This window comes from Cynocephalus volans, chromosome 4 (genome assembly GCF_027409185.1).
Source record: "Cynocephalus volans isolate mCynVol1 chromosome 4, mCynVol1.pri, whole genome shotgun sequence".
In the NCBI taxonomy this organism is placed as follows: domain Eukaryota; kingdom Metazoa; phylum Chordata; class Mammalia; order Dermoptera; family Cynocephalidae; genus Cynocephalus; species Cynocephalus volans.
Window position 1 is genome coordinate 71,309,449 of NC_084463.1, and position 27,907 is coordinate 71,337,355.

At 32.3% G+C, this 27,907-nt stretch overlaps 1 protein-coding gene across 2 annotated transcripts in view; it reads right to left on the reverse strand.

The window, feature by feature from the left end:
- The window catches only part of DYNC2H1 (dynein cytoplasmic 2 heavy chain 1), a 321,263-nt gene that overhangs the window by 118,137 nt on the left and 175,219 nt on the right, over positions 1-27,907 (reverse strand). For both annotated transcript variants that reach the window (XM_063092854.1, XM_063092855.1), the window contains 6 exons: positions 27,351-27,476; positions 24,499-24,609; positions 20,834-20,989; positions 16,467-16,542; positions 12,224-12,432; positions 9,217-9,321 (listed from right to left, as the gene is read on the reverse strand). In XM_063092854.1, coding sequence (XP_062948924.1) covers positions 9,217-9,321; positions 12,224-12,432; positions 16,467-16,542; positions 20,834-20,989; positions 24,499-24,609; positions 27,351-27,476 — 783 coding nt within the window. The remainder of the gene's footprint in view (positions 1-9,216; positions 9,322-12,223; positions 12,433-16,466; positions 16,543-20,833; positions 20,990-24,498; positions 24,610-27,350; positions 27,477-27,907) is intronic.

Below are 27,907 nucleotides of genomic sequence, written 5' to 3' on the forward strand. Positions count from 1 at the left end.
AATACTTAAAGGTATTAATAAGTCTTACGGAAAGAAATAAGGCAGGTTAAGGGGAATAAGAGCTACTAAGTGTCGAGGGTGTTGCTATCTTATATAAACACTCACGTGTCTGAAGAGGTAACATTCAGAGACCTGAAGGGAGCAATAGAGTAAGCCATGCAGATATCTAGGGTATGAATGTTCCAGGGGAAGAGAACAGAGTGTGATGGCTCAGGCAGAAGCTCAAGGCAAGTGTGGCCAGGGTGGCTGTGAAGGAGTGAGCAAGGGGAAAAGGAGAAGACAAAGGCAGTGAGAGAGCAGAAGGCCTGTGCATGGAGGGTCTTGCGAACCTCTGTAATGAATGCTTTTATTATGAGTTAAGTGGAAAGTGACAGGATGAAAAAAATGAATATTTCTATTACCATCTATAGAATATGAAAATGCTTTTTGTCAGAAAATCTTATTTCTTGGATAGAGTCGGATTGGCCTTAGACTATTAGGAAGTTTTTGTCTAGAGGCCAAGTCTTACTTGCCTATATCTAAAATCTCTATAGAAAGATTTAAGTGCTTGTGTAAATATGGATTAAAATGACTTTTAAAACATTTTTCTGAGTAACACAGGATAACTGACTAGATGCACAAAAGTACTTGCACCAAAATTTCATAGTGTTATCTCACATTGCTCCGGAGACTCACTGATCTCTAAACGTAGTGAGAGAGCCATTTTGCTGAAGACTATTCTAAGAATTGCACTTCACAATTTTCCTAAATTTATTAATTCCATAAATAACAGCTTGATATTATTGAATTGTAAAGTATTAAAGAAGATATTCAATAATATAACAATTTTTTCCTTGTAGCCATGGGACCAAATCATAAACTCAGTATAGGAAAAACCCTTTTTGAGGAGTTTGTCTGTCTTAAATGGAAGAGCAAAACTAGCAGGAACCAAATTCCAGAAATTCCTAAGTTTAAAGCAATTATTTGAAAAAAAATGTTTGAAAGAACTAAATTCTTGGAAATAGCCTGTGATGAGCCAAATCTAATAATTCAAGAAACCTGGGTTATACTACTGGGCCTACTGTTTACCAGTATATGACACTAGAAACTCAATTCCTTCTCTAAATAAGTTTTGAATAGAGGTTATTTCTAAAGTCTGTTCCAGAAGTACAGTATTTTAGTTATTTTTTAATTCTGAGCCTATGATCAAATGAAAAATATGACTATTTTGAACAGATTGTAAAAAAGAATCTGATACACAGATTTCATATCATTTAGAATACAGCATCAAAACAAAGAATTTTCTAGTTTCTCCTAACACAGATGCTCTCAAAATTGAGAGTGCCTAAGAATCACCGAAAAAGCTTACAAAGTACACAGATTCCAGAGCAGACCCCCAGACAGTCTAGTTTTACAGACCTAAGATGGAACTTAGGAATCTACCATTTAAACAAACTTCCCAGATGATTTTTGCTGTAGGTGGCCAACATCACCACACGAAGAGATTCTGCTGAGGGTTTAACTTAGCTGGAAAGGCAATTATGACAGTGTAAGGATTACTTTAAATAGTCTACATCTGCAATTGCAACTTAACTGTCAAATGTAAAGAGGGGGAAAGAAAAGAAAAAAGAAGCTGTAAAGAGATTTGAATCTTGCTTTTACAATGGTGTGGAGACAAATTTAGGAAAAAGAAATAGAAAGCAACAGAGTTGTCTGGATAGTTTAGGGCTTATGGATCTCCTGCCAAGATTTTGAATGAAATGATTCCATAAAGAAGCATAGTATACAGATGGCAGCTGGGTATTACTGGTGCAGATAAAAGCATACAGTTACTGAACACGGCAACTTTCAAAATAACCAATAACTTCTTTGTTTCATTCTGGCTTTAAGGTTTCATCAAAATGGTTAAAGCTTTGTGTTCCTTATTCATCTTATATACCTAATGACCAAATTTTGGTTGGAGTTTTAAATCCCTAACTTATAAACATTATAAGCTTTCTTTCATCCTTCATGTGCTCATATTAACCTGCTTTACAACTATAATTTGTTTTTTATGTCATTACTTTGTTCTTGGCAGAGTGAATCAACACTAGCAACTCCCTGACCTCCACCATTATCGATAGCTAGTGCAGCTGATGAATTTCAAATATTCGAGCCAGGTACTAGTTATGATGACTGCTCTTTAATACAGCTTCAGAATCTAAGAGCTTAAGATATCATCATGAGTTTAAGATATCCAGATACCAACGTATTCAGATCAGTAATGAACACAAATTCTACTTAGTCTTCTAATAAATATTTACCACAAAATGTGATTACACTTTTGAATAATATTGAAGTGGACGACTTCACTAAATACCAAATTATCTAATTATTTCTGCACAAATTTTAGTTGGACATAAACACTTTCAGCCTAGCTATTAAGTAAGGTCAGTGCTCTGAAGGATCTTTGAGGACAGAGGCTAAGGATATGGCTTCATAGGCAGCTGACTTAATTGTAAAATATTTATTTTAATGTCAAGATTCTTTAGGTTTTATTAATCTTGCAAATATTTCATTAATTTATTTCTCTTCCAGGCCTCCCTATCTGTAAAATTCATCAAAATACATATTTGTAATTAAGATTTGACTTTGGTTCCTAGGTCAAGTGATAAAATACGAAAAATACTTTACCAATTACTTTTGCCTAGGAAGAGATCTTTTTCCTTTCTCCATAAAATGGAGGCTATGTGAAAAGTGAAACCTCTATGGAGAAAAGCTACTGAATTTCATAATACAAGAAAGCCCCAAATCAACTATTTACACTTGCTCTATAAATGTGTCATACATGCATGGACTAGTAATAATTAACATGTTTAAATTCCAGTTTAGGAACTTACTACATATGTGATCTTGGGAAAAATAACTTCCCTGGGCCTCAGTTTCCTCAACTATAAGTTCAATAATAACACCCATATCACAGGGTTATTCTGAGAGTTACACAAAGCCTATTACAGGGAACACAAAAAGTATCCAAATCATCACCATCATAAACACAGATGGAGAAGGTGACACTAGTTATACTCTAAAACCTAAAGAGCTGTACGTGGTAGAAAATAAAATCATGATTTAAAAAGAGATCTAACTAAAGCTGTCTGTCTGATTGACATAGCTTGGTTTGTAATAAACAACAGCTAGACCCAGAAACATAGTACTTCCTGTAACTTTAGTCTCATAAAAATTATATTACTGTTTTGAGACTAAGGATTTTTTTTATAGGTTCCAGTTTTAAAAACCAGTTTTCAAAACATATTTTTCTTCTCTCTGCCAGTCTCATGACCAGTGTGCTATGTTTCCTCTACTCCAAACATCCTATTTTTCTCCTTCATTCCTAGTTCATAATTTTCCTATAATTTTTCTTATTTCCATAATTTTTCTTATTTCTACTTTTGAATCTAGTGGAAGCCTCTGTTTGAAACATTCCACATAAACCAGGGTGGGCAGCTTTGTGATACAAAAATGTAAGAGATCAAGAATTGTATAGTCATTAAAGAGACCACAAATACAGGTTATTACTTTCCTATCAACCTGCAAGTTGTTTATTTCTTCTATTTCCTCATCTCTTTTTTTCTCCCTGAGAAAAAAAGAGATGGCCTGTACAGGGAACTGAACCCTTGACCTTGGTGTACAAGGCTGTGCTCTAACCAACTGAGCTGAACAGCCAGCCTCATTTCTTCTTTCTTGAAAGGAAAATATCAATATTGACCTAAGGAAACAAATCATAAGATGCTAAAAGATGCTTTAAAAATACAATATTAGATGCTAAATCAAAGAATTACCATGGCCAAATAAGTGACACTGAAAAATACCTCTTAAGGTCATTTTCCAAAGAGGGTATTTCAATCTTTTAAAGTCCTAATATACACAGTAATTATGGCCAATATATTTTGCTAAACTGAATTGGAAAAAAGATTCCAAATTCTTCAAGGTGAATAATTAAGGGAGATTTGGCTTTTTTGGAGTAATCTCTTCTGTTTTAACAGGTTAATCTTGCAAACAAAAGTTACAGAGATGATCACTAGAAAATACCCTCTCTCTGCAGCACACTGCATTGTTCCACAGCAAATCTTCATGTGGCCTTTTTCAGCAAGCAGCCAGTTCCACATAGATCAAAAATTTTCCTCTACCCTGATTTAAGAAATTTGCTTACCTGAACCTCCAAAATATTTAAATAAGACATTTCTGAGGTAATGTGTTTAACTGCTAGAGTAGATCAAGGAACTTCTTCAAATGTAAGAGTTAGTTATAGGCAATTTATACTGATTTAATATATTAGGTGTTAATATTTAATTTGAATTAATAAGACAAAAGATAATAAAATACCCACTAAAAATTTTTTTGGATAATTAAAAGAGAAAATTTCATTACATGGAATTATTGGAAAGACCAAAAACCAAATTTTACATTTCACAATAACAATCAATATTCCTTATAGCCAAGCTCTGTTCTATACCATCTGTGGCAGAGACCACTAAATTTGGCCCAGTGTCTGTTCTTGCCTTCTTCCTTTACTAGCAGAATCCCCAAAGTTTTACTAGACACATAGCTACCCAGATAAGAGAATAGAATAGATTAGCTTGTTTGCCTCAGACATTAATTAGAAGAGATGGAAACATTTTTTAATTAAGATTTTATTGTATTTCAATTTCATTCAAACTACTAAATTAGTGAGGACATCTCCAAAGCCAAACTTTTCCAAATTTTTCTGACCTTTTGTTCAAAAATAACAAATTTCACATCATTTCTTTCCAAGCAACATGCTGCATGTTTTCTTAGCCTGAAGAATATGCTGTCAATGCATAATTATTAACAAATGCAAACATAAAAAGGAAAAATAAAAATTAAAAAATGGATGAAAGCATAGTGGTTAAAGATAACTGTAGTATTACTGAATTAAAAGAAACTTCCTACAGTTAAACTTATTGCAGGTTTTTTCAACACTAAATTTGCTTTAAAAGAGAAAAAGGAATTTCTGTATGAGAAAAAAGCTAATTTTCCATGGTCCTTTAATGATTATGATGATCATTAAAAATTTCTAATAGCTTTATTCTATTTATCAGATATTTTGACAAATAAGCTAAGATACACAAGACTTAAAATTCATCTTTAGGAACAACTTCTTAGGGAAAACCACCAAATCCATATCTCACATTAAAAAAAAAAAAACAGCCACATGCACCCATACCTGCACCCATATCTATGCATACACTTCCTACCACAGAATATAGGCTTTCCTGTTGGGAGGGCCAGTATAGGATAAAGGGGTTTGGATGACACACCTAAGATTTTCAGAAACCGGTTTAAACATATAATCTTATAATAATTCTATCTTTTCTATACATATAATTTTATAATATTTCTAGATTCACTTGTACCACCTTCTTACTCATTCCCCCCACCTCCTCCCAATCACTGCTATTTGATTTCCACCTTTCAACATTCTATAGAAGATACTCTAGAAAGGGTCTTGAAACACCGATCAACATCCCTGACTTAATTTGAGCTCTAAGTAACCATTCCTTAGCACTTAGTCCTCCTCCCCCACTCCCAAACCACTGCCCACTCCCATCTCCTCAAATTTCTTCTTTAAAGCTTTTCTGATTGTCTTATTCTGACTGCAGCTCACTCTTGCCGAAATTCTTTCAAGGATTTTTCCAGCTCTAAATATTTGCTAAATAGATATATTCCAAAATTCTACCTTTAGGCATCTTTCCTTTCTGCTTTATAAATGCTCTGCAGCAATCTCTGACACCCGTGGCTTCCTCTCTCACAGATCTGCTGCTGCTTGTCAAATCTTTATTTAATCAAATCTATATCTAAATTCTCTACTATGTTAATTTAGTCCAAATTCCTACTAGACATTTCCAAGAAGATATTCCATGTGTACCCCAAATAAATATTCCATGAGCACCTCATATTAATACACCAAATTGATCTCTTCCCCTCCCCACCATCAAAAATAAAACTCAATCTTTTTCTTTTGACTTTTTCCATTTTGGTTAATGCAACATCATCCACATAAAGCATTTACAACACAGTGGAAACGGTGAACGAAAAAGAGAGTGTATTAGCTGATTTGGATGAGTACACTATATGGTGTGTACGCTGCAGCAGGTCACGGGCGGGGGGGCGGAAGCTGGTAACTGATGACACACAGCACCTGTACATAAGTATATCATTAACACTTTGTAGTAAATGACACTTTTGGTTACTGCCTTGCATGAATGTACTCAATTCATTTTAAGCCTTCATATTTGTACAAGTTGGCTATATAACTTTGGCACTGGCCTCTGTCTTTAAAAACCCTAATCAAATAAATACCTGCTTCAGTATCGGTCTTCTCAACCCTGAACTTGAGCTTGATCACTAATGTTTTCTTAATCTACTTGGTGTCAAGTAGATTGACATACTTAGTGTCAAGTCAGACTTTCAAATACAAGCATTGTAAGTGTGTCTCTAAATATGACTTGAAGTAAAAAATCTCTAAATATATGCTTTAAATATAGAAATTTTATTAGTTTAACTACATACATCTTTATAATTACAAAAACAAGATGCTGTAGTAACTGACATATTGGGAAAGTTGTTTTAATAAAAAATATGATAATTAAGAACTTTTAAATAGTTAAATAAGTAGTGGAATAGGTTGACAGTTAAAATACAAATATTAAGAAAGTATATGTTACCAGAAAACTTTCGGAAGAATATGTCATCCTCTTTTCATCCAACAAATACTTATAAATAAAATTTCAATACTAAGGCAAGACAAAATAGTAGAGACCAGATCATATTAAGATAACTTCTGGAGAATATTTGGTATACTAGAGTGAGTAAAAAATAAAATGAAGCTTGAGTTGTCTCAGGACTTCCTGGGGAAATAACACTGCAGTCTATCTTCTCATGCTATTATTTCCTTAGAAATTACAGAGTTAAAATAAGTATGGAATGCTTTATCTGCCTAGTTTGCTATGAAACCCCTGATCCTGGAACTCTTTTAGACTGGGGAGCTGTGTGTTGGTATGCAAGTTTTGAACCTACATAAATAAAATGAGATAGAAGATGGTGGAAAACTAAGGCTATGGCTTCTCAGCGCCAAGATGACCCTCACACCCTTAGCTCTTGTCAATGGCAGCAATACATGGCCCAGGAGCAAAAGAAGCTGTGCACATTAGGTGGCTGTTGGGCCTCCCCTTAAGACAAAGATACTCAACATTCACATTTCTTGTCTTGACTCTTTCCCTAAAGTCTCTAAGGCTGAATCTACTCTGTGTTATCCTATTTCCTTCATTAGACATTCGATCCAAGCTGTGCTAAATCAGATTCCCCCAGAAGCTGAATGATGCTAAGACTAGAAGTTGCAGAAGCCATGTTCAGTTAGTAACAGAGCATTAAAGAGAAGGCTCTTGAACTTCTACTAATGAGGTTTCCAAAGCAAACCCTTTCTTGGATTCTGTGAAATAAACCTTTGTTCTTTTAATGAACTTTTCATTATTTTAACCTTTTTTGTTTAGCATTATAAAATTGTGTGTATATACATATATAGTAAGAATATATACAGGTGTGTATAATACATACATATATGTATATATACATATATAGTAAGTATATATACATATATACACACTTGTGCATTTTAGTAAAAACAAAGAACCTTGAGTTTAAATGTTAAAATAAGCCAGAGAAAAATAAGCCTAGATCAGCAGTGTACTTCTACATAAAATACTTTCAGGTTTACCTCAAATATCAGTAGAATATTTATGAACGGCCAGTGTGTATGTATACACACACACACACACACACACATACACACACATATAATTCTTATATATTATTGGTAGGGGTATTAAAAAATAATTATTTCAGGTCAACTAAAAAGCAAGGAGGAAAATGACTAGATGTAATCCCCTATGTTATGAATCTATGAGACATGCAGAACTTTACATTCTTTCATAGGCTACCTGATGTAACACTTTGTATAAGGAGCAAGTCTTCAGCTGGCATAGATGAAGAGAGGTTAAGATCTTATTTGTTCCAGAGAACATTTATACTTATTTTAATGAATATATGCTCAAAAAAAATTTTTTACACAGATGTGAGAATGAGCATTCAAACTGCAAAACAGACAACATAATTTAAAAAGGGAGAAAACACTGTCAATTTTATAAATTTTGGCTAAAATAACAATAAAATATGAAACTATAGTTAAGTAGGAAAACATAATCTAACTAGAATGCCTGTAAATTACCAATTAATACTAAAAGGTGGTAAGAATTTTCCACATACTGACCACACGATGAACCCTCAGTAACAGTTCTTCAGTCCATGCTCCTGGAATGGTGCACATTACTTAGCAGTGCATTCATGTCTGAGGGGCAGCTGCAGTACATAGTGAAGAGGACCATCTCTTTATTTAGACAATCTGAGTTTAAATTCTAGCTCTGCCTCTTACTGGACTATGGTTTTGGGCAAGGTACTTAACTTTGTCTCAGTTTCCTTACCTGTTAAAAGGGGAAAATAATAGTTCTTACCTCATATAGTCTATGAAGATTAAATAAGTTCCTGCCTATAAAGCACTTACAACAGTTTCAAGCACACTGTAAGAGGCCATTTGATAGCTCTTCTTAATTATTTGATGTTGACAAAATAGAACCTATTCACCTTTCTTTAGATCAGTGAAAAATAAATAAATAAAAATAAAAAGAACCTAGGACATACACTGTTCATGGCTAACGTTTCTCTATGTCTCAATAATTTAAAAATCCCAATTTTTACAATATTCAATCATGAGTTAAACAGTATGAAATATTAAATGTTAATCTTTTATAAGCTAATGCATGAATGTAAATTATATTTCTATATCTGGTACCTGTTAGGAAAATATTAAATATAGTGACATATTCAATTGTATAAATTACATTTAAAGTAACCATAATAAAATAAATCACAATAAAAATATAACAGATATATTTTGGATGAAATTGATATTATTCAATGTTATTTTACTAATTTTAGTAAATATATTAAGATAAAACTATTTGGTACATTTAAAATTTAAGATAAAACTAGAATATGTTTTAAGTGAAATAAAGATCTTAAGTAAAAGCTGTGGGGTCTTTGGTATTAAATAAAATTTAATGTTTTGTCCTTCAGGCTCAGTAGCAACATTTTTTCTAAAATATAGGTCTTTTTTTAGGTTACCTGAGAACTGATCATGCGCTGAGATGAACGAGCAATGTTGGCAGGCAGACCAAAGAAACTAGGTTTGTCATTCTCTGGAAGTTTTTCAATGATAGCACGATAGTCCTAAACATAAAGAAGTGAAAAACAGGTTTTCATTAAAGATTGAATTTATAACCACTGAAATCAGAAAGAATATAGTAAATTTTTAAATTATTAGTTATTCATATTTTATAGGTAAATCTCATTTTGTATATTTGTATGATATCAGTTCTCTATGGAAAATATTCTGTTATTAATACTTCTTTGTACTTCAATTATTTGATATTTTCTTATCCTAACATCCTACATACAATGGGACCCTGAAATGATTAAAACACGCATTTGAGTGGTTATGCCTACTATGTGTAAGATATATTTATTAGTTTTTAGGAAAGTTCTCTAATTTTTTTTTCCTGTAACCTACCAAAGACCAATTTGCAGAATTCAATATTCTAGCAAGGACCTCACAGCTCAGTGGCAGTGCATCTCATTCCAAATCAGAAGGTTGTATGTTCAAATGACTTTGGGGTCAAGGTTATGACCTTTACCCCCCAAAATATGTACAGTCATGCTTCAATTTAATAAAAAATATTCCAGCAATCTTGTTTTTGTACTTAGAGAAACCCTGTAAACCTACAGACATATTCTTGTATGCAAAACACTGCTTTGTAAATCACCTTATCATAAAATAATTCCACAGTTTGCCTTCAGTTTGCTGGTGAGATGTGATGAAATGCATTGATAATCCTATCACTTCATCCTAAGAATTACCGTAAGCACTGCAGAAGCTGAACTTGTTGACCATTCAACTGAACAGTCATTTACTAATGACTTTACATAAAGACCAAGTGCAAACCAAGAGGATTTATTCACTTTGGCCCAAAGATAAGAATTGTTTTGTTTGTATTCATGAAGAGACAAATTATTTTAAGGCAGGTATTGAGTAAGTGTCTAAACTGTGCTTGCTGAAGCTGGGATGGGAACTCATCCTCTGACTTCCCATCATCCTATTTCATCATTGACAGCTGCTCCAGAAGTATTTCCAAGGAAACAGTTGGATTCCAGGAAGCCCAGGACTTGTAAATATGTCAAATTTTGGAAAGACATGCTGTCCTTTGAAATTCCTCCTCTTCTTTAGCTCAACATTTGTAAACTTCCTCAAGGTACTCAATCACAATGTATATATGTATAAATATATATGTACATATGTACATGTACACAAGTATATATGATTGTATAAATGCACAGGTGTGTGCATGCGAGCAAGCATGCATGTATGTTCTCATCCTCCTGGGAAATTTTTGGCTTCCTCCTTCTATCCAACTGAATTGGATAAAGAGTTAAAATAGTAATTCTCATAAATTATCCTATAAGTATAAAACTATTACTTTTGTAGAGTTATATGCTTTGTTCATTTCAAAATAGCTCTGAAATCTTCTCATCTAGACTGGATTAAGTCTTCTGTCTACCCGGCACTGAACATCAACATGCTGACTAAATGACTGGCAGTTCCATATCCAGACTGATTTATCCTCACTTGGACCCAAAAGAATACATACTATATGATAGTATTTACATAAACAATGTATAAAAAAGGCACAACTAATGCAGGCTGTTAGAAGTCAGGAAAATGTACCCCTTGTGGGGGAGGTAGTAACTAGAAGGGAACATGAGGAGGGCTTTTGGGGAGCTGATAATGTTCTGTTTCTTGATCCTGGTTCTGGTTACAAGCATAAGTTCAATGTATAAAAACTCATTGCATTGTACATTTATTATGATGTGCACATTTCTGTATGAATTTTATTTTTCAATTTAATCTTCAAACTATAGAGATGGAAGACTTGTTCGGGTACACTATCTGAAATAAATAATAAATAACTGTGATATACTTTTGTTTGCACATTTACTCTAAGTTCTCCTATTGGAACATAAACTCCCCAGATGCATCACTGGATTCACAATACCTGGAATAGGGACATCATTGAGCTGATGTTCCATGCATATTATTGAATGAATAAGTAAATGAAAGATACTAAAAAACAAAATAGATGGGATAATTAATAACATAGTAGATAAGATATTCAATAAGAGTAATATATTTAATATTGTTTTTAAGCTTTTCTTTTTGGCAATGATGTTACTGAAATAAGGGAATTTTCTTGAAAATTATTTGGATCAGAGAAAATAGCACAAAATGGAGAGAATGATATAATTGAATATATACCTGGGTACTAAAAAAAGTTCATGAAGAGTCATACTATCTTGTAATTCTATTTTTCCATGAACCTTTTTGACGTACTCTAGTATATACCTTTGTAATTCATGAAGAAACATATAATTCTAATACTCTGTAATAAAAACATTTGGATATTTTAACAAATATAGGTTTATGGCAAAACAAACTAGAATTGAAATGTCTGTGCTATATTTGATACTATCTTCTGGAAAAGATGACTGCATTCTAGGAGGCTTTTACGTGATGACTCAAGGCAAAAAGCTGACTAAAATAAATTCACATAAACAAAAAATGTTGCTGTGAAAGACAGAAAAAGTAAATCCCTTTTATATATTTAGACCTGCTTTAAGTTTACAAACCAAAAACTGAAGATGGAGATTTGTTAAATAATATTCAGCTTCTTTCATATTTTTCAATATATCAAAGTATGCTCATACCTACTAGGAAGTAGCATATTCTTCCAATCCAGCTCGACAGCAGTTCTACATTCTTTGTACTTTCTCCCCTCAATATTTCCCTACACACTAGCCTATTATCACTATGATCATCAATTAATCTTTAGTAAGTAACCAAAAGTTTATAGAATACCTTGCTAGAATTTAGAGAACAAGATTATATATTGGCATAACAAATAGTAATCCACACTGTGAGTAATTACTTGTGCATTTGAAAAGAAATAAGATTTAACAACGTAAGAAATAATTCATATATTTATCTGGTAATAGATTGAAAACAATTAATTTTACCTACCAAAATGCTGCAGGATTTTGGTAGAGATATGGAATACGGAAAAATGCTTTTCTTGTTCTTTTGGTTTAATACATCAATTACTGAAGAATTAAAAAACTGTTTCAGGTATGATTGAAGAACTCTAAGGTCAAAATAGTTATCTATACGTCCTCCATAAATAGCATTTTCAAGTAAACCGTGTACAAATTCCCACTGTACATCTTTGGTACCTATAATTTAAAAAAACCTTCTATTAATTTCATTCCCAAAATATTAACTAAATTCTTAACTCCAGCTATATTTATAGGATATAACAATGTATATTTAATATAACTAAATCATTTCTTAAAATGATAATATTAATTGTAATATTTATTGAGAGATCATTTAATCAAGCAAAATTTTCCAAATATTTTATATGTATAAACTCAATCCTCATAGCAAACACAGAAGTATGTAATATCATCCAATTGTGCGGATAGAGAAATTGAGCCATAGGGAGGCTGGGTTGCCAAAATGAGAGAGTTACACAACACCAGAAATCTGAAATGGTAATGAGGTGTTCTGAGTCCAGAGCTGTACTCTTATCTTCCACATAATACTGCCTACTCAAGTTGGAAACTTCTCAAAAGAACCTATCAAAAATATGATTTTATTCAACATTTGATAAAACACTCAGTTCATAAATAATTTGAATAGGAAAACTGTACAAAACCCCTTCACACATTATACTCTTCTAAATGTCTAAATGTAAAATCTATATGATTTTTTACTTAGTCAACCATCCATTTTCTATTCTCATAGAAGAGAAATATAGTATAAAAACCACGATGGGACTTTTTTCTATAAGATATTATTTCATTTTGCAACAGAGACATCCTCGTAATCACAATTTAGTGGTAATGTTAAAATTTAACATTACCTTTGGACATAAGTGATTTAGGTTGCTTCCTGCAGGATAAGGACACCTATACAGTGGGGGAATAATTAAAGTTATTTCCTGCCTATGTCTTACTATCAACAGTGGCTAAATAGCAGAGGACTTTGTCAAGATTCAATTTTCTAGTTTTGCCTTGATATTCACTAAATGATGCATTACTAACAGAAAGGACAGTCATTAATAAGTAGGTCCCTAAGGAACACAGAAACAGTGTACATTTCAATATACAAAATAGAAAAAAGCAGCCATTAATTGAAATATTTTATAGAACATTTATAAGAAAATCTTATTCTTCTAATAACAATTGTTCTCAAAAAACATTTTATGTTGTTCCGGATAAAAGAAAATGAACAGAACTTAAATTATAATAGCAATAATAATAACAGCCAACTGTTATTCATAGCTTCACTCAATATATTAAATGTACTAAATGTTAAATGCTTCATGTGGCTTTTCTCACTTAAACTTCTCGAGAATTGAACAAACTGAGGCAGTCCCTACTATCATTCCTATTTGACAGATCAGGACACTCAGGCCTAAAGATTAAGAAACTTGCTCAAGGTCACATGGCTATTAATCTCTATACAATTACCTCTGACAGAACTTTTTCTCTTTTTTTTTTTTTTTGCATTTAATTCTACATTTGTGGAGGTCCATTGACATCAGGAAATTTTGTAATCATAAGATTATACAGTTAGATTTTTATCATGAGACTCAATATCATTTTAAAGCATCTGCTCTTTATTTACAATTCAGTGGTATGATATATGTAAAAATCACAGGATGCTGTTAATTCTATCACAAGCTTAAAATACACTGATAAATCATTCAAATTCTCTGTGCTTTGGTTTTTGCATCTGCACTAATAATACTTGCCTCATAGTGGTATTATAAAAGTCAGATAAATATTCAAAAACATTTTGGAAAATTACTAAGTTTCTATGTAAGCTAAAGTATTAGTGTATATCCTCCAAAAAATTCTGTGTAAAAATACACACTAAAAACAACAGCTCATGAAAGTCAGAAAAGTAGTTACCATTGCACAAGGTGGGGCAATGTTAGGTCTTATATTAAAAAGGAATAGAGGTAAGGTGCTTCTGGATTACTCTTTTATTTTGGGCTAGTTAGGTTCAATTTATGAAAATTTATTGAACTGTGCATTTATGTGCACTTTTCTGACGTATAACTCAAAAAATTTTTTAAATAAACATAAAAATCACTTAGAATACTATTTGGCATTAACTAATAATGATGAATAAATGCATATCCTATGACCTACCAATTCTACTCCTACATATATACCTAGCAAAAATATGTCTATATATTCACCTAAAAATATAGCAGCATTATTCATAATCATTCCAAACTGAAAACTACCCACAAGGCTATCTGAGGTACATATAATCACACAAGGCATGCTATAGAGAATTGAGAATAAATGGACCACAAATAGATACAACCCTACAGATGAATCTACCAAATATAGTTAACTGAAGGAATTTAAACACTAAAACATATGCTGTATGATTCCAGTTTTACAAAAACAGGCAATACTAATTTATGTAGTTAGGTATCTGGTGTTTACCTCAGGAGCAGGGGTGGGGGAAGCTGGGGGATGATAGCGACTGGAAGGCAACATTACATGGAGTGGAATCTGTGCTATTGATCATGTTCTATTTCTTGATTAAGGTGCTGGCTACATGGACGTGTTCAGTTTATGGAAATTTCATTGAGCTGTAATCTTCTAAGAACTTTTTTGAATATATTATACTACATTAAAAGTTTTCTTTATCTCAGACACATAAAAATTAAACTGGGACTTGGCCATATCCTAGCTGTTCATCCTTATCCTTTTGCCAAAGAGAAGTCACAGAATAATTTCTGATGCTATTAACTCAAAGAATTGAATGCCTGTGAGGGGCTAGACACTGTTACAGATGTTAATGATATACACAGTAAACAAGATGAAGACCTTGCTTTAATGTAGATTACACTCTAGTGGGAAGAGAGCAACAAAATAATGAATAAACAAACAAGAAGATATTACGTAGTACTGATGTATTAAAACAATAAAATAAAGGAATAGGGAATGATTAGAAGATTACTTTAGATTCAGTGGTGAGAAAAACCTTTTCTGAAGAAGGTATCCTTCAGCTGAAAAATGAATGATAGAATGAACAAAGCCATATAAAGTTCCAGGAGGAAAGCATTTCAGACAGAAGGAAGAGCACCTACTAAAACCTTCAGATAGGAGCAAGCTTGGCTTGTTTGAGGAACAGAAAGACAACAAATGTGGCTGTAGGTTTTAAACAGGAAAATTAATACACTTTGGTTTGCTTTTCTAAAAAAATTAATTTGTTTACAGTATGGAGAATGTTTGAAAGAGTGCTAAAGTGGAAGTAAGAAGATCAGGTGAAAAGATCAGTTATTGCTTGGACTACCAAGGCATTAAAGAAGTTGAAAAGAAATGAATAGAATCATGATGTGATTTGCATATGGAAGAGACAGAAATTGCCAAACAACTGGATATTTGAGGATGAGAAAAAGAAGAGAATCCAGGGTGATTCACAGGCTTTGAGTCTGAACAACTACATGAATGGTGGTGCCATCTACTGTAATGGGGCAGACTCAGGGAAGAGTGGTTTCACCGGGTTGCAGGTTGGGGGCAGAGAGACAGAAATTGAGAGATTTGTTTGCAACACTTTTATGTTTAAGATTCTTATCAACGTATTCTGTTCTCTAATTCATCATTGGTCTAAACTCTAGTGTCCCCTTCCTTGCTTTGGCCATTCACAATAAATTTTAGGGATTGGACTATCACTGTCTTCAGGGAGGCAGAGAACTAGAGAGCATAGGGGATGGTCTTTTCTGCTGCACTATTCCAATCTATTGTTTGTACCTTGTACCTTGATTCCTGAATCCTACTTAATAATTCAACTATGACTCCACAAATCCTTGGCACTGAACTTAGTTTTCTATTCCTGAATTTTAACAGTTCTCTTGAAAGAGATCTGAATAACTCAATTGAAGCAAAGAACTTTTGAAGGCCACGAAGTGAAGACAACGTCTTTCTTGCTTCCTGAGAGCTACAGATCAATCAGAAACCTAATAGGTTATATCAAACCAATGACCACAAGAGGTAATATAAGAACCCTCACATACCATAGGCATGGCAGTCAGGACATAAAAAACAAAATAAAAAGCAAAAAGCAAATTTTGTGATAAGAAGTTAAGCCACTTTTGAAGAAACCATATAGTTAATAAGAACTCAAATAAAAATTTTCATTAACATCAGAGATGAAAATTTTCATAGTTAAAACTTACCATCAAAGAGTCTGTCAATGATGTTGTACCCAGCCCGAAGATCAGATAAAGAAAACTCATAAAACTTGGTCCAACCCTGTCAAAACAAATTTAAAGAATAGTAAAAAACTAAGCAGTGTTCAAACATATATATGTATGCACCACTGTTTTACAGTCTTAAAGAAAATGTTCAATATATACTAAAAAAAAAAAACCCCAAGAATTTTTAATAAAATCAATACACAATCTAAAGTGACCAAAAAAATTTTTAAACAGCAAATTTACTGACCTCCACAGCATGAAAAGTACTTTATACTACCATATTAGTTTTTATCATTTAAGTATGTGGCAATAGAGTCAGAGACAGAGAAAACAAATTGGTGCAGTAAATTTTTTATTCTGCTTACTGTGTACACATTGAAATATTTCCTATAATTTTATCCCTCAGTATTATGGATTTTCTCCATAAACACAAAAATAGAAATACTGCGGGGGGGCTGGGGGAGGAAGGCCCTAAAGCATATAGCATTGTTTTCTATACAGTCATTCCTATTGAACCCTCGAAGCATTCATATTGGAACTAAATATAATTATAAAGTATAACTAATAGCTAAATGCTATACAAAAACAACATTCAGAGAGCTCTACATGTGTAAAAAATAATGTAAAACATAATTAAAAATAATTTCTATGTGGCTTCCACTAACTGTCACTAATTAGTTCTATATAATAAAATAAGTTTAAACTAAAATATATTTAGACTTGGATAGTATTTAGGAATACTGACACAAACTTCATTCATCCATCATTCAAAAAATATTTCTTAAATGTGTGTTGTATGTTAGGCTCTGGTAATCTAAGAATAAAGCAAAAACGTAACTAATCCTTGCCTTCATGTAGCTTTCAGTCAAATGTAGGGAGAAGTGGGGTGGAGACAATCACTCAAATACATCTAAAACTACAAACTATAATAAATTTGATGGAAAAAAAAATACCTGGTATAAGAAGGAGATCTGACCTAATCTAAGAAGTGAGGGAAAGTCACCCTGATGAGGGGGTTAGAATAGACAGAAAGACAAACGCAGACAGATTTGAGAACTAGTTAGGAAAAGAAAATAAACAGAATTTTTGTATTAGACTATAATCGAGAGTGAAGACACCAAGAGGAGAGCTGTTAAGTATGACCTCTAAGCTATGGCTTTTTCAAATGGATGGTGGTCATTCATTAATAAGTGGAATACTAAAAAAATTCAATGTTTGGGAAGAAATATGAGATCACTAAACATACGTTTAACAAAACTTTTAAACAAAACTCATTAAACAGAAACTTATGAAGTATCTGCTATATACCAAGCACTGTTTTGGTCAATGACAATATAGCAATGAACAGAAGAGACACAATCTGTGCTCTTAGGAAGCTTATAGTGTACTACCTGATCCAGAATATGTGGATTTTCAGTCATTTTTTTAAACATCCAACCAAATAAGTCAAATGAGTAGTTAGATATAAAAACCTAGAGTTTAGAGAATTGACCTGAGCTAAATGCATAAATTTGGGAGCCAACAGTATATAGAAAATTATTTTTTAAAAAAGAATATTCTGGATATTGTGAAAACAAAAGAGATTTAACTTCTTACTTATTACATTTATTTATTTATTTATTTATATGAATAAAGATCTGCAAAGAAGGTGTACCCATATACAGTTAACAAGATTCCTATAACATATTAACTAAATTTTCTACCAACTCAAAACAGTCTTATTAATAACATTCCTTTTTATCATTCTATTAGATCTTATTTGTGAAAAAGTTTATTTTTTTTTTAAGTTTTTAAATACCTTAAAGATCAGTATTTATCACCCCTCCCAAATTAGAAGACTGTTGCTGTCAATGTTACTTAATATATAATCCCTATGACATGGTCTCTAGCAATTAAATAGTGTTCTATATTTTGTCTCCTTTCACCTCCAATTTAATGATTTTTATGAGAGCAAACTTACGGTGTGAAAAAAATGACATTCTTAAACATTTTTTTGTGGAAAAGTGGATTGCTGTATCCTGTGTGGAAAGCAACTTGGTAATATTTATAAATTTTTTTACAGTACACATAGTCTTTGATCCAAACATTCCAAATTTAGGAAGTGGTCACTATGAATAATTGTTAAATGAAGCAAGCATAGGGATATAGATTATGACGTGTATTTGTAATAGCAAAGGCTGAAAGAATATGTATGCCCATCCAAAAATACAAAACTGATAAAAAACATGTACATCAATATAATACAAATAATAATTTTAAATTAAGCATTAAATAGGTACTAATATTTAACAACCTCTAACATACATTGATTAAAAAAGCAAGGTATAGAATGTGATAGTAATATATACCATTTGAGTTACAAAAAACATAACTGAATATAAATTCATAAAATGTTTGTATATTTATATAATATTTCTGAAGGACACTCAAGAAATGGTTAACAGTGGATACCCTGGAAATAGAAACTGGCTGGCAGGGGGATAAGGAGGGAAGAGACTAAATTTTCATTGCAAACCTTTTTGTAGCTTTCTAATTTATAACATGTGCATGTATCACTTAATACACATTAAAATCTAATTTTTTTAAAAATATAACTTTCCTTTTCTCAGTAAAGGTACATCATTATCACTATTCTTCATCTAATTGATATATTAGTCTTCAGACAGATGTCAGAGAAGTTGGGGCAAATGCTTTAGAGGAAGGTGGGACTGGTCAGTTCAGAACTCCAACTTTTTAGGTGTGATTCCTCGAGTAAATTAATTATCATCGTTGAGATGTATTTTCCCCTTTTATAAAACGAAAATAATAAGTGTACCCTCCCCATGAGCGTAGCATGCAAATTACATAAAAACACAATGCTATTATTACTTACTGTTTCAACTGTTTGACAAATATTTATTGATAGGCTGCATTCCAGTCACTGTGTTAAGCACTTCTAAACAGACACTATTTCATTTAATCCCCACAAAGGTAAATAGATCACTATTCCTATTCTACAATTGAGGAAACTGGTGTTTACTGGGATTAAAGTACTTTACCCAAGGTCACACAGTTAGGAAATTCTAGAGGACTCAAACCCAAGTCTGTCTAACTCCAGAACCTGTGCTCTTATTCTGACATGCAACTGAAATAGAGAAGCTAAAAGGAGGGCAGGGTGAGGAGGGCAGTTTGAGGAGAGATTTTCCCAGCACAAGTGGGCAAAGCTGAAAAAAGAAGGAAAAACTTTGAAGATGGGAGAATGATGCAATATGGGTGAGATAGGCATTTGGCAAGAAGAACAGAGTATTAGTACCAGCTGTGACTGCATGGCAATGGAAAAATGCATTTATTGGTTGTGATAAAAATAATAGCTGAAGCCTATGGTGAGAAAGAGCTTCACGAATTCAATAACTTAAAGGACCGCACTGTGACTGAAGTGTAGATCACAAGTGAGATCAGGGGACTGAGAGAAGGTTGGAAAGACAGGTAGGTCTTTCCTTCTGGACTATGGTAAGAAATTTGCATATTTTTTTCCAAAGTACAGCAGAAAGCCATTTGAAGGGGTTAAAGCAAAATTATGAAATAAAAAAAACTTACATATTAGAAAGATAATTCTGGCTGCTAAATACAAAACACAGGAAGAGCAGTTACAAGGCTAGCTCACAAAGTAGTACGGGTGAGAGGTGATGAAGACTGGAAAAATAGTGAAAAGAATGCAGAGATTTGAATTACATTTTAGAAGCAGTATCAACAGGATTTGATAATAGATTGGATAAGGAAGTTAAGAAAAAAAATAAAACATACCAAGAAAAACTCTTGGGTTTCTCTCTTGAGGAAATAGATGTATATCAATGCTTTTTACTGAGTAGGGCATTAAAAAAACTGGTATGGGGAATTTAGTTTTTGAAGTTTGAAATGTCTGTGAGATATAAACCATAAAAATGATACCTAATACTCATTGAGGGTTATGATGGGTCACAAATTGTTCTTAATAATTTAATTCAGGGCCGAGCCCGTGGCGCACTTGGGAGAGTGCGGCGCTGGGAGTGCGGTGACGCTTCCGCCGCGGGTTCGGATCCTATATGGGAATGGCCGGTGCACTCACTGGCTGAGTGCCGGTCACGAAAAAAAAAAAGACAAAAAAATAATAATAATAATAAAATAAAATAATTTAATTCAATGAAATGTGAAGTATGTAAGTATATACAGTCAGAAGATTAGCAGAATAGATTGGATTGGAGATATAAATTTATGAATCATGAGCCAAATTACAATGTAATCCTAGCTATTCGTACTAAATTGCAAAAATATTCTAATATATAAAAAAAGTAGAGCTTAGAATATGTCCAAGATATGTTCTTACTTACCTGTGGAATATAATTTCTTCTTTCTTGACATGCAGCATGAAACCATGCAAAACTGAAAAGAGCATGAGCTCGATATATATTATCTTTTTTGCTAATTTGCTCAGGAGTCCAAGACTCATAAGTACGCATTAAATTCTTCTTCAAGCCTGGAGGTGACTAAGAAAAAAATTAACAGACACCTTATTGCTTAAAATCCTACAAATAAATATTTACTATATTTGAGAATATATTATAATGAAGAAAAATTTTTACCACTTACCAAGTTTGACTTAAATTATTTTATTATGTTACTTCAAAATGTACAAATATAAAATTCTAAATTCCTTATATTGAACAGTTCATCTAGATTATATGTCCACAATAATTTTTCATTTAAAAAACTCTGGACAGCCAATAATATTCAAAATAATCAAATAAGTTTTATGTGATCATTGAGCCATTTTTTTTTTCCTGAAACTGAATCATCATTTACAATACCAATATGATATTGATCATTAAGTGGCAGGCGTTTGAGTTTTGTATGCCAGTTTTCCCCCAATAATTGCTACTTGAATTTCCATGAGGACTTCAACATTACTGTTTATATATAATGTCAACTAATCTTCCTTGCGCATTAATCTACAAAAGTTAAAGTGGGTATTACCTGACAGTGCTAGGCTCCTAACTGTAAACACAAACCCAGGGACTGAAATTGTGTATTGGACTAGTACTCAACTCTCCCATATCACCAGATCTGTTTATATTATATTTTTAAATAAAAGTGCTAAAGGAAAATTTTCAAATTCTTGGAAAACAAGCAAAATAAAATCCCCCAAAAAGAATTCTAATGTAAAAAAAAATAACATAACACAACTTTGCCCAAGTTATTTTAAAAGTAAAATCTTTCTCTGAAATGGTTTCTAATTTTAAAAGAATAAATATAACTCAAGTTGGTACTTAAAGTTTTCTTAGAGAGAATACCTACTACAAAGGACAGTCATTCCCTTTGCAATCCTTGTTATTTCTTAAAGACATTTTTTATTTAAAAAAAGAAAATACACTATCGAAGTACTAAGTACCTACCAAATTTATATTTTTAAAATGAAAGCTGTTTATGTTTATGAAACAGTTACAAAAAAATCATCATAGACTAGGCCAAATTTTCTGAGCACTATTCAACAAAACATGAATAGTTAATAGAAAACCAAACAGCTTAGAGTTTTTTAAAAGGCACTATAATAAAGATCATGTAAATTAATAAATCATATAAAATTATAAAGAAAATCATACACAAATACAGATTCATGAAAAATAACAAAACAAAAATATATCAAAATTATGAGATAAATACAAAAATACATTCAACTGCAAATTCACAGACAGAATAATTTTAATATTAATGCAAGTGAGTATACAACAATTAAGCATTCAGCTTAAGAAGTCAGAAGGAACAAAGCAAAAAAAAATCTAAAGAAAGCATAATTAAGAAATAATACAGGAAAAAAGGAAATTCAGTGAGTAAAAAAAGAATAAGCAAAAAGTAAATTCATAAGTATGATATCAGTTATTTGGAAAAAGATTTTTAACCAACTATGGCAAATAAACAAAAAAAAAAACTAAATGAAGATTTAACAATTTTTAAAGACAATAATATATATGTGCATGTGTGTTTATATATTTTAGTTCTAGAACATAGATTAGTTGAAGGGTATATTGGTAGAGAAGCTAGAAAAGATTCTGGAGAGCTTCTTTCTTACTAGACCTTATAATAACATTTAATTAACATTTCTAATATTAAATATAATCTTTGCATTCCTGAATTAATCCTTATCCTTCTTCTTCCTTAAATGGGACTAACACCTACACACGAAAAATAGGAGTAGCAGTACTGATCTAAAACAACTAGTTATAAATAGTAAGATGCTATTTTTCTTCAGAAAAAAAATTACGTAAAACAGACATTTCTACAAATTGAGAGAAAATACAAGCAGAACTTCTTTAATAGTTTTTAAAAGTTTTTAATTCAGTGTTATTTTATTTAGGACTTTGACAACTTATAGAACATCATTACAAACATATAGGTTTAGATGAATCAAGTCTGGGTGGGATCTGCCTAGCACTACATGTTAGAGGGATTTATCTATTTATTTAGCCATTTATTCAGATGGATGGATAGATGGATGGAAGGATGGAAGGATGGAAGGATGGAAGGATGGAAGGAAGAAAGGAAGAAAGGAAGAAAGGAAGAAAGGAAGAAAGGAAGGAAGGACTGAAAATCTAATTTAGCTATGTCAAAAACTAATGATATGAAAACTGTATATTCACATGCAAAAGTAGGATGCTGGATGCTTACTTTATACCATGTACAAAAGTTAACTCAAAACGAATTAAAGACCTAAACATAAGACCTGAAACTATAAACTCCTAGAAGAAAATAGGAGAAAAGCTTCATGGCATTGAGTTTGGCAATGTTCTCTTAGATATGACAACAAAAAGCATAGGAAAAAAAAAAAAAAAAGAACAGGAAAATGGGACTAAACCAAACTTAAAAACATCTCTGTAGCAAACACAACAGAGTGAAAAGGCAATCTACAAAATTGGAGAAAATATTTGTGAACCAAATATCTGCTATGGGGTTAGTATCCAGAAAATATAATGAACTCCTACAGCTCAACAACAAAAACAAATAATCCAATTAAAAATGCGCAAAGGACTTGAATAGACATTTCTCCAAAGAAAGCATACAAGTTGCCAACAAGCATATGAAAAGATGCTCAACATCAGTAATCATCAGAAAAATAAAAATCAAAAACACAATGAGATATCGCCTCACACCCATTAAGATGAACACTATGTGAAAAACAAAAGAACCACAAAAAAAAATTAGCAAAGATGCAGAGAAATTGTGCATTGTTAGTGGGAATATAAAATGGTGTAGCTACTATGGGAAACAGTGTGGAGGTTCCTCAAGAAATTAAAAACAGAATTACCATGTGACCCAGCAATCCCACTTCTGGGTATATATCCAAAATAAATGAAAATAGGATTTTGAAGAGATACATGCTCAACTATGTTCATTACGTTATTCATAACAGCCAAGAAGTAGAAGATCTAAATGTCCATTGGATAGATGAATGGAAAAAGAAAATGTGGTATATACATACAATCAAATATTTTTCAGTCTCAAAAAAGGAAATCTTGTTACATGCTAAAACATGTTGAGGACATTATGCTAACTGAAATAAACCAATCACAAAAAGACAAACTCCTAGAAAGTAGAATGGTAGTTGCCAGGGGCTGGAGAAAAGTAGAAATGGGGAGTTGTTCAACAGATATAGAAGCTCAGCTTCACAAGATGAAAAAGTTCTAGAGAACTATAGCACAACATGTGCATATAGTTACCACTATAGTACTGTACGCTTAAAAATGGTTAAAATGGTAAATTTTATATTGTGTTTTTACCACAATAAAAATTAAAAAACAGTTATAAAATAAAATTTGAAAAAAAAAACATTCAAATATATCTTTATAATATGCTATTATTTTTGTGTATCATATTCCATCTAAGCGTAAAAGGAAGTTTTTGGACACTTTGTATAATAGATGGTTGTTCTATAAAGCTTTAGAAAGCATGTATAGATTATTGCTCTCATACAATTAGTGATCTAAATTTAAAATCTTCTTACCTCATATGTTATCTTCAAACTTGACTGTAGTAAAATAGGAGTAAAGTTGGGATGAACTTCAGCAGTGAGCCAAAGACGAAAGGTATCTTTAGGTTGAAGGGTATTCAATTCCTTGTTTACAAAAACAATAAAATTCTACTTAAATAGAGATACATACGTCACCATACATCTACCCAGGCCCCTCATACTATACATTTTAGTCATTTATTCAGATTTTTATGCCTCTCTTTACTCGTGATATTCCTTCTGCCTATATTCTCTTTGTAACCCGACAAATTCTTACTCATCTGTCAAAATACAGCTTAAACATCATGTCTTAGGGGAATATCTTCTCCAACTCTTCACTAATAGAATCCCGAGCAGAATTAGTCACCCATATGATTTTTCAAATTCTCTTCAGTAGTATTCATTGTACCACAATATAGTTATTTATTAATGTGGTCTGTCTCTTCTAAACTATCTAGTTCCTAGAAAGCAGGTACAAAATTTGTAGCTAGCACAATTTTGTACCTGGCACCTAGCACAATTCCTGGCTTTTTTCTGTATTCAAGCAAGTGTCTGTAAATTAAATGAATGAATGAATGAATGAATGAATGAATGACAAAATAAATTTTGATACCTCTAAAAGAGTAAAGTCAAAATTATAATGTCAGACCCTAACATTCATTTAATATCATGTGAAACGTAGAGCTAAGATGGCCAAAAAATGGCAGAAAACATTGTGCTTACTTAAAATTATAAGTGACAAAATGTATTTACACTTCAAAGTCTTAAAATGTAAAATTTGTGTATAATTTTGCCTTGGGTTAGCACATCTAAAAAAAATTTTTAAAGGGTAAATGAAACAATACATTTGTGATATAGTTGGATTTACATAAATTTATACAAAAACAATTCATACTACCTTTCCAAGCGTGAAAGCTGTCAGAATCAAAAGGGAGTCACATTTGTCAAAATCTAACAAAAAGCAAAGCCGAAGGCTGTGAAGGAAGGGCCCGCGTGCATACATGCCTATAATAACAACTATTATTATTACAGACTCCCTTATGCACACTTGTATGCCTGTAACAAAAACTGTTGCCAAGGACTTTTCAAACTGTGACTTGCTACACAAATCACCAGGATAGCTAGCCGGATGTACAAAAATACTTGCCTGAAACCGTTTTCACTAATGAATTGACTTCAACTCCTGAAATAAAGTCCTGTAACCAATGCTCTTTTTGTTTCAAAACAAATTATATGACTTTTCTCTTCTGCTTTTAAAATCCTTTGTCTTACTTTACCTCCCCGAATATGCACATAGTTTACTATATGGCACATGTATTCCCATCATGATGCCCTATTCCTGAATAAATATCATTTTCTTTTAGAAGGCCTCTCTCTGCTATTTAGGTTAACACGAGAGAAAAGAAAATCAATCATTTTCAAACTTTTATAATATAATCCACCCTATATGCTTCAAAAAGCTCTAATTAAGATTTGCTTCCAAGGTAATAACTATAATATGTTTTGCATAGATTAATAGTTATCGATCAACTGTTTGGAACAGGAAGCAGGATTCAAGTATTCACCAGTCTTCTTTATACGTTTTAAAACAAGACATAATTCAGACATGAATTTTCACATTTCATATTTCACAATATTTTTACACATTAGTGATTTTTATAGAAAACTGTAATAAAAGAATTACACGAATGTTCATATATAAGTCTGTTCCAAAATCTATATCTTCTTTTGATTACAATGAATCACCGTGGTCCATCAATTCATTCACTCATTTGTAAACTCATTTAAAAATTTATTGATTACCTATTTTGTGAAGGTGCTGTAATTGCCAATTTACTAGGACTGCACAAATTTTCCACACCTTACAACTACGCTAGGGCCTCTCTCAATCTACTCTATTCTGTTTCGTTTTATTCTGTACACTACTGCCAGATTAATTAATTAATTACTAACTCTCTTGCTAAGGACCCACTTTGGCTCTCTGAGTCCCAGTACAAAAACTCCAAACTCTTCTGCACAGTTCTCAGGGTATTTCATGTCCATCTAACCAGCCACCTAACTCCATTTCACCCACATTTCCCTGCCTGGCCCTTCCAGTACTGTCAAGGACACCTCTTCATTCCTTGTATTAGCATGCAAAGCTCTACCACTGTATTACTACTTGGGCTGCTGGAATTAATCATGATATCCTTTCTTTGCCTATCTTTAGCTAAACCCCATTTAGCCTTAGAGGAACATCTCTTTGGAGTCATTTCTAACTGCCAAAGACCATTTTCTACTCTCTTAAATGAACACTAGACAAATCCAGGTTTGCATTTAAAACCTGTCTAGTGATTTGTTCTGTCTTAAGGTTATTTTCCTCCTCGGGCCATTTGAGTTAAATGAAATGATTGCTCCAGTTTACATTCCAGCTTCCTTAGCACCTAGAAGTTATACAGTTCCTTCTGACTTCCCCTTACGTCTTTTTTCCCTGTACAGGTCAACAGAACTATCACATAAAGAGAAGGTATTGGAATAAATAGGTCTTCTGCAGTCCTTTAAAGCATCTCCCTATTTTTCTTCTGGAAAAATTCTCTAAGCTTCCCTGTCAATCCTAATTAATAATTTTGTGGCTTCCCTTATATGCCTTCTATAGACTTCCTATTAAAAGATCCATCTTGTTGAGCACAAATGTACATATTTAAGAAGAAAATACTTAAATCTAAAATGATTTCTTATCAAATACTGTTTTAAAAACATAATGAAAACATAATGAATAATGCATGACATTTGAATATTGATGCTCTTTGGAGATTACTGGAATTGAGTATATTAAATATTATTTGTACACATTTATCTGAATCTACCTTTTCCAAAACTGGCAGCCAAGATACAACAAGATGTAAGTTCTTCAAACAGAGCCAGTCTCCATTTCGGGCACATTCTTTTAGCATTTGAATTGCTAAGTCAGCTTGACCTTGACCCATGGCAACCTGCAAAAACAAAATCAAAAACCAAGTTAAAAAAAAGCAGATCTGCAAACATGCTGTAACATAACATTATAAGAGATTCAATAATAACAACCCCTAAACCTCCTTAATTGGCTTTAATATTAAGTTTTGAAGAAGAATCAAACTAATATCAGGAATTAATCATCTTCTCCAAGAATATCAAATAATTAAAAATTTATATGAATAGTTTAATATTCTTGCCAAAGTCCCTCTTAACAGGTATAACCTGTAGAAAAGGACTTCCCTAACTCCTTAAGACACCTCATTGATAACTGAATATTGTCCTAATGAATATAATCTACTATAATTGAATGGAACTTCCTAGTTAGCCACTGCAAAACCTGCACAACTAAGCCTAACACCTCTACTATATTGCCATCTTCTATTTATATTCTTACTTGTGAAATGCTTAC